The 7,512-nt window shown below is 40.8% G+C and overlaps 1 protein-coding gene across 1 annotated transcript; it reads right to left on the bottom strand.

The window, feature by feature from the left end:
- Positions 1–1,274: 1,274 nt before the first annotated feature.
- Positions 1,275–7,512, bottom strand: cfap91 (cilia and flagella associated protein 91). The gene is made up of 17 exons (XM_062432096.1): positions 7,296–7,512; positions 7,124–7,200; positions 6,595–6,752; positions 6,367–6,447; positions 6,118–6,174; positions 5,848–6,026; positions 5,507–5,684; positions 4,319–4,476; positions 4,034–4,216; positions 3,443–3,582; positions 3,255–3,356; positions 3,085–3,156; positions 2,655–2,801; positions 2,353–2,574; positions 2,068–2,216; positions 1,831–1,922; positions 1,275–1,583 (listed from the first exon to the last, which is right to left on the bottom strand). The coding sequence occupies exons 1-17, from the start codon at positions 7,381–7,383 to the stop codon at positions 1,375–1,377; spliced, it is 2,292 nt and encodes a 763-aa protein (XP_062288080.1). The 5' UTR covers positions 7,384–7,512; the 3' UTR covers positions 1,275–1,374.

The raw sequence follows: 7,512 nt of genomic DNA, 5'->3' as shown, positions 1-7,512 counted from the left end.
TAGACGTTCAGCACCGCCCGCCTGGTTGGAGTCCGTCAGTTTATCACCTGTTGTGACCTCAGCACCTCTAACTGGATGTAGGGCGATCTGATGTCAAAACAAGGCAAATCTTTCATTGAAAAAAAAAAAAAGACACTTTGTAAGTTTTACACTCAGTGCTGTCTCTGTCTCATACTGCATGTGCTGACATCTGCAAACTGTTGATTCTGCATTTTGTGGCCAGAGTATTTGACTATTTGATGGGACTTAAATTTCCACCACTAAGTGTTTCTGCCCTCTAGTGGTCCAAAATCGTTCAATAGGGCTTAAATGGTGGTGGATATAACAATAGTTCTCATGTGTAAAGGACTCCAGACAATGTTGTAGGGCATTTAGAAATACACCTGCATGTTTTTTGCACACACAGACACAGACACACACACAGACACAAACACAAATGTTCTGTTACCTTGTCTAAAACACTTACAATTAGAATCTGGGATTAAGCAAATACTGTTTATATCACAAGTTTAACTGCTGGGGGAAGTCTCCTACTTCACTGTAAAGTCCACTCAGTGTTTGTACAATGAAGGCTTCAAGTTTCCACATCACACTTGTACAAAATTGAATAATGGCCCTCCATTGGCTCCAAATGTGTGATGTCACAAAATCATGCAGGTAGGTATGCCCCTATAACTTTTTAGATTCAAGATGAGAACACAGAAACTTTCCCCCTTCAGCAGATTAATGTGAGAACAGCTTCTAGTGTCAAACTTTGCACATACATCATTCTGCACAGTGAAGCTCAAACATCAGACTACACGAACAAGAATCAAAACACATTTTTTAACTGGAAGAGTACTTTAAATCAGACAGTATAATAAAAGAAAATCATTTGTAGTGAAAATGTAATAATTCATTGTATCACTTTTAAAAGGATAATTTTCTCTGTGTCACAATAAATCACAAATTGTAGCTGGACAAGGTGTTTTCATGCCACATTATCCTGGTTTCCATATAGCAGATGACTATAGCCAGCAGCATCTTCAGATTTGCCATCATGGGAATAAGCATTTAGTTAGATGTTATGGGGTTTAAATAAAATTTACATACTGATTTTTCACTCAGTTTCTCAATAAAAAGCCTCCCTGAAACATCCTCAGAAGTCCATAAAGTCAGTTCTGTCAATTGAAATGGCAGAAGTTCTTTATAGTGAACAGGAAACACGATGTACATTCTAAATAAAACATAAATAATAATGACCAAAAGACTATAATTCACCCCAAAACTCACAATGATGATGAAACATATACTTTAATAATACGAGTGAACAACAAAGTCAGACGGCAGACTATACCTCAGTACAGTCTGAAATATTTTTAGCCCTCTCTTTTCTCAGTTTGAGTCTTTGTGCTGCTCTGCTTCATTCCCGCGTTCTTGCTCCACTTGGCTGATCATCTCTTCCAGCACTAGGTTGGAGGCTCTTTCAGATGGAAAGGTCGACTGAGAGGCCCCCGGTGTGCTAGGAAGGATCTCAGCTGGCTCTGCTGTCCCCTGAATGATACTACGAGCTGCCTGTAAGTGTCTATGCTGCCTCTGGTGCACTGCGAGAAAGAGAAATCAAAAAGTTTAACAAGCGAGCAAAGACACAAAGCCTTTAACGTTAACATTCAATTGCTATTTTTTAAAATTTAGAAAGGGACGTTTTGTGCCATTTCATGTGCTTTTAATTGTTGCTGCAAATGCTGTCTACTTATAACATTTGAAAATAGTAAATAGTAAAGGTAGAGTGGTTGTATTCTATGAGATAATCATGAGTGAATACAGTAGAAACAGAAAAATATCCCAAACCTCTTTGCCTGACACTGATCTTCTCAACCTCTGGGATAAGGAAACTGTACACCAACTCTGACACAATCTCCTCTGACTGAAGACTGTTCCGACTGCAAACACACACACACACACACACACACACACACACACACACACACACACACACACAAATGTGAATTTGGTTTATTAACCCTGGGTTTGAATTTTTGAACACAAAGCGTAAGCAGACATGCTGAAGTGTGAGGTGTCCATTACCTTTCTTCCATGGCGTAAGCAATGTCGTTGACCTCCTTCGCCATCCTGCGGATCTCCTCTCTGGCCTGCTGGTCAGCTGTCCCCTCCAATGTCCCCAGGATGATGTCCTCCAAATACAAATCCACAGTTTCCTGGTGTACCTGCACCACCTGTGACACAGTGTAAAGGAAACACACAAATCTAAGCATTAAAACAAGTACACCATAAGCACACACAAATATGATTCTTATAACAAACAATAACTTCTTTGCACACTTTTCGTTAAAATGTGACAGATGTACGAACTTGTTTGAAGATATCATCTTCTTCTCTGCGTCTGCGCTCCTCCACCTGTCTCCTTCCACTCTCCTCAGCCTCTCGGAGGCGACGGCCTCTCTCAGCCAGTAATGTAAAAGCATGGATCCTGCGCTCTTCCTGGAGACGAATCAGCTCCTTGGACAAGTTGTCAAACAGGTGCTCAAGCTCTCCACCTACCTCTCTGGCCTGAGATGCCTCCACATGAGAGTTCTGGGAGATGAGAGAAAATGGGTAATGAAATTGTTTGTAGTAAAATTGAATAAGTGAATGAGTGTTTGTGTGTGTTTCACCTTTTGCATGTGTTTGTCCCTCTCTTTTTTCAGGGCCATTACAAGCTCTTTGTTAGCTTTCTGTAGATCCTGCTCCTCCCTCTGCAGAGCGTGGATGGTCCTCAGTTCCTGGATGAGCTCCAAATGGTTCTCCTTGCCATTAAACACCTGTATTACAATACAAGCAGAAAAAGAAAAGAGATCTCTGAACAACTTTATAAACAACATTTCTGTAGGCACGTCAGGCATAAAAAAGTCACAGACATGCAGCTTAACACATTTACATTAAGTAATTTGGCAGAAGTTGCTTTACAGTGTTTGCCTCTCACACACATGCCACGGGCGAGCTACTGGAGCTGCCACTGAGGTGTGTGCTGAAATGCAATGAGACAGAGCGCTAGACTTTTTTTTTTTTATAAGCACACACACATGCTTGAAAACATGAACAGACCTCGTATTGGATACTTCTTCCTCTCAGTAGTTTCTGCAAGTGGATGGATGCAAGCTCAATTTCCTCATCCCCCTAATGAAGGAAATGTACATTAATCAACAAATTGCACCCCTGATAACCTTTAAGATGAACAACGTTTGTGTCAATTAGGGTCAGAGACATTAGCTGACCTCCGGTGGTTCCTCCACTTTGGGAGTGGCAGGACGAGGAACAGGTTTCTCCTTTTTGATAAGAAAACGTAAGGACTCCTTCACTTGCTCGTCTTTCAGGGCCTGTGGAGCCAAACGTGGTAAACCATGTGTATCTGGAATTTAAGCAGCATGCTTTATGAACATATTTATTATTTGTTCTGCTTCACCTTGTATTTCTTTATAAGTTCTATCTCTCTTCTCTCAGGGGGCATCATCATGTCTTTGATGATGTTGACTCTGGGTTTGTGTCTTTTCACCCGTGGCTTGTGGACTGTGGCAGAGAGCCCTGCCTCAAGCTCTAGCAAGCCTATGATTGACAAAAAAGTCAAAGGTTACCATAAACACATCCATCAACTAAACCATCAAATTTTATTTGTATAGCACCTTTTGTACAGGTCAGTGCAATTTAAAGTGCTTCACTGGTGACTGACGAGTTAATAATAAGACAGTACTAATGCAAGAGTAAAATTATGAAAATGTAATAATAAAACAAAAGAGAATTAATAAACAGTAATATATATAAAATATATAAGAGGGAATAAAACATGTTGTAATATGAACACAATAAAAATAAGATTCTAATCAAAACCCAGGCTAAAGATATTGGTTTTAAGTTCATATTATACGTAGATATCAACACTACTTTCAGATCCTCAGACAGACTCTGTGATCAGCTGGGAGCATAAAAACTAAAAGCTCTCTGAGCTCCTTCTATGGAAATAACCACTCAATTTGAGTAGTAGCATGTGGATTCAGACCTTCATATGTGTCCAAGTAGTGGCTTTTTAACTCGTTACTGAGGGTGTTCCTGTTGCTGACAGCATCCCTGCGGGTCCGAAGAGTATTTGTCTGAGAAGAGTAATTTGTATAGGCTTTGACAATGCCTGGTCGATCTAGCTTCGCATTCTCATTCCTCCTTTTAGCCTCCAGTTTTCTCAGTGCTACAAACAAAACAATGGGTAGTAAAATAAAAGCCTTCAATAACACAGTTGTGATCAGACTATTATGCTATTATGTTAGAGTGGAGGCAACAGTTGTCTTACACCTCGTGTAGTCATTGCGGATCTTGTGTAGCTTGGTCTCCTTGTCTTTTCTGTACTTAGAATATATCCGGTTTAGTCTCTCGTTTGTGACTTCTTTCTGGGCCCCATCTCTTTGCCTCAGCAGGTCTGTCAGCACAGCAAGACGAGCCTCTTGCAACCTGGCCACCACCCACAGGAATAGAGAGCATAGCAGAAGAGCAGTATTTGCATTAATAAGTCAATAAGGTAATACATATCCTCCTTGGTTATACTGTACTCATATTAGATCTGAGTAGAAAGGTTGTCACATTTTAATTAGTGAAACTGCCTTTACAGCAAATGAACTTTGTTCAAACCCATGTGTCAACACACTTTGCTTAAAGCTCCCAAAACACATTTTCTGGCCACTTGGGGGCAGCGGTAACAAGCTATGAACACAACACTGATAAATTCTCTTGAGTTGACTTGTTGAACATGTTAGCCTGTTGCCTATTCACATTTCCAGCACATACTGAGCAACTTTAGCATTCATTTTAAGTTTTGTTTCTGTCCACCTGGCCATTGTATGTCAAATATTCATGCTCCTTTTAGCTCTGTTTTGTTCTCCACCAACTTTTTAGGAAAAAATATAAATGCTCCAGTATGTGCACCAGGTAGTTATATCTACTTCTGTCTTTTGGCACAGGGCAGTTGGCATACCGTTGGTACATCAGAGGTATTTTTAAAGCATAAATTACACTTTTGAGAGTGGTGTGACTGAACAGTAATGTTGGAAAACCAAAACAATGTGTTGAAAGACTCTAAAAAGCTTCATCGAGCTGAGGGGAACTGCATTGTTCGATGATTATTCTCTGTGGGTTCATTACAAGTGACCCCTGTGACATTAGTTGTTTTATCTATTGTAAGTATGAAAATACTGATTGTGACTGCTTTAAATCCAGCATGTGTAGAATTTGAACCATTCAAACTTTCGTGTCCACAGTGGCAGTATTTAAAAACATTGTGGCAGACAGCATAGCACCCTGCTACACAAGTTTGAGCACTTTATGGTTTGCTGTAGGGCACTTGTGATGGCAATACTGCTGAAATCTTTGCCAAACACTGCACCAACAACATTTTAGGTAGCAGTAGCAATTTATGTACTATTAAGTACTACAAGTAGTGATTAAGTTAAATAATATATAATAGTTAAGATGTAGTACTACTCACTTCTGGATTTCTCCTTCTCTGAAAGCCCACTCTTTGGCCTCCATCTCCTCCATCATACGCCTCCTTTTGTCCAGCTGGCTCAGGTCATTCAGTGGAGGAAGGGTGGCCTCCCAAGCCTGTTTGGCACGTGCCCGCTCTATCATTTCTACTTCTGCTAGGCCTGCAGGCAGACCCCGACCTGATGGGAATGAAGACAGGGACTGCTAAGCTAATTATAAGACTAAATGTACAGAGTATCCAGCTGATTGGACTGGTAGTATGGCTCAAGATTTGTGGTTTTAATAAGGTAATCATACATTATGATCTACAATTGTTGAATATCTGAACAGTGGATTTTGTACCCCAAGTCAAAGCTGCAAGTGTCAGGAGCTCTGAGGGAGTCGTTCCAGGCTGTACCACATAATCAGGGCTGTACGGGTCAGTTTGAGTTTCACTCTCCCTGTAGTCTGTCTGGACCCCCACAGTGAAGTGAGTGGGCAGTTGCTCAGCATTCTTTCCAGCAGTGGATTCAAACTCTTCCCTGAGGAGAAAAAAACCACAATGAATGGATGTGCAAAAAGGAACAATACAAATGGAAAATAATGAAAAATAAAGTTACATGAGGAACTTACTTTGGAAAAGCAAAAATCACATCTGGGGGAACCTGTTGTGCAAATGGGATTAGAGGGCTAAAAGAAACAGAAGGGAACATCACATCAGCCACTATGTCAAACTTTGATGCAGAAACCTTGGCAGCATGGTAGTTGTCTTTTGTAAACTGTCATAATGTCACACAGAGGTGCAGTAACTACTCCACAATGAAATGAACATGTCTGTATGACATCGGATACGGATTCAAAGTGTAGGCTGGGAAATCAAACCGTTTAAAGTATTTCCAGCGGTCAGCTCCAGTTACTTGGCACTCCTCCCTTTTTAGCCATTGCTGAGTATTTGGAATAACCCTATCAGGAAGATAAGATAATCAGGAATCACAACCACAAACTAATAAGGGACATTGTTTATGTTTGTAACGAACAGTTGTGTTAACCTTGAATTAATACAATACAGTAAATCCCACTGTTCATTAAACGTGTGTCTGTTAGTGTTACCCAGCCAGTTGCTGCAGTGCCTCTCTACGCTGTTGTATGTGGCCCTGCCAGCGGCGATCAATAGAGGCCGGTACAGGGTCTACAGGGTCCAACTGAAGAGTATACCGTGGGTGGTGGGGCAGGTTACTGAACATTGACCCAAACGCTGGCACTTTTCTCTGTGTAAGGGTTAGAGTTAGCGAGAAACAGTGTCAACGAGTGCACTTTACATTGAGCCCATTTCTTTGTTATCATGTGTACAAAGAGTGGCAGGTGAGAAAAATATTGGGGGCACTCCAGGGAGGAGGTGTGGGTATATCATGACTGCTTATAATTACTTTATTGTTAAAGCTATTGACAGTTGTGTAACTTAACGTAACCCAGTTTAACCCAACATCATTTGCAGTGTTGAAGAGTTCAAACTTGCTGGACATTCAGAAAAATGTACTTTGACTTCTGTTACTTTTAATTTACATTACAGCGAGTAACGCCGATAACTTAGCAACACAACTAATATTTTGTTGAAGCACTGATAAAGTAATAAGCTTACTACTCGATCCTGAGACGTATAGGCCTTGAGATTGGACCTGGCATGGTCAACCTCCGATGACACTGTGTAAACTGGATCTGTGACAAAAAACTTTCATTAATGTCAGCCAAGTGAGCTTGCCAGTTTTCCAATGTTAGCTCCGGACAGCTAACGTTAGCGTTTGTTTACTCACCATACAAGTAGTCATAAACCCGCTGCCGCTGAGCAACTTTATTAGCGTCATTTTTCTTAGGAACTGTGCGAGTGACTGATACGCTCATTTTCTTCTAAAAACGTGTTTTCCAACAAATTTCTCTCGCAGACAGTGATATCATTGACCACGGTGGTAGCGTTATGTGTATAATGTTACCATGGAGACCGCAGACTGACTGTTGACAAGTGGAAGGACG

Source organism: Scomber scombrus, chromosome 13 (genome assembly GCF_963691925.1).
Source record: "Scomber scombrus chromosome 13, fScoSco1.1, whole genome shotgun sequence".
Classification (NCBI taxonomy): domain Eukaryota; kingdom Metazoa; phylum Chordata; class Actinopteri; order Scombriformes; family Scombridae; genus Scomber; species Scomber scombrus.
Note: the sequence above shows the minus strand (reverse complement) of the source record. Positions and strands in the feature narration are given on the sequence as shown.

Excerpts from the sequence above, each read along its gene's own strand:
- cfap91 (XM_062432096.1), bottom strand. The coding sequence starts at position 7,383 with ATGAGCGTATCAGTCACTCGCACAGTTCCTAAGAAAAATGACGCTAAT. Across the intron at positions 5,685-5,847 it reads ACTTGCAGCTTTGACTTGGG|GTCGGGGTCTGCCTGCAGGC; the intron begins GTACAAAATCCA and ends CATTCCCATCAG. Across the intron at positions 2,575-2,654 it reads GGGACAAACACATGCAAAAG|AACTCTCATGTGGAGGCATC; the intron begins GTGAAACACACA and ends CTCATCTCCCAG.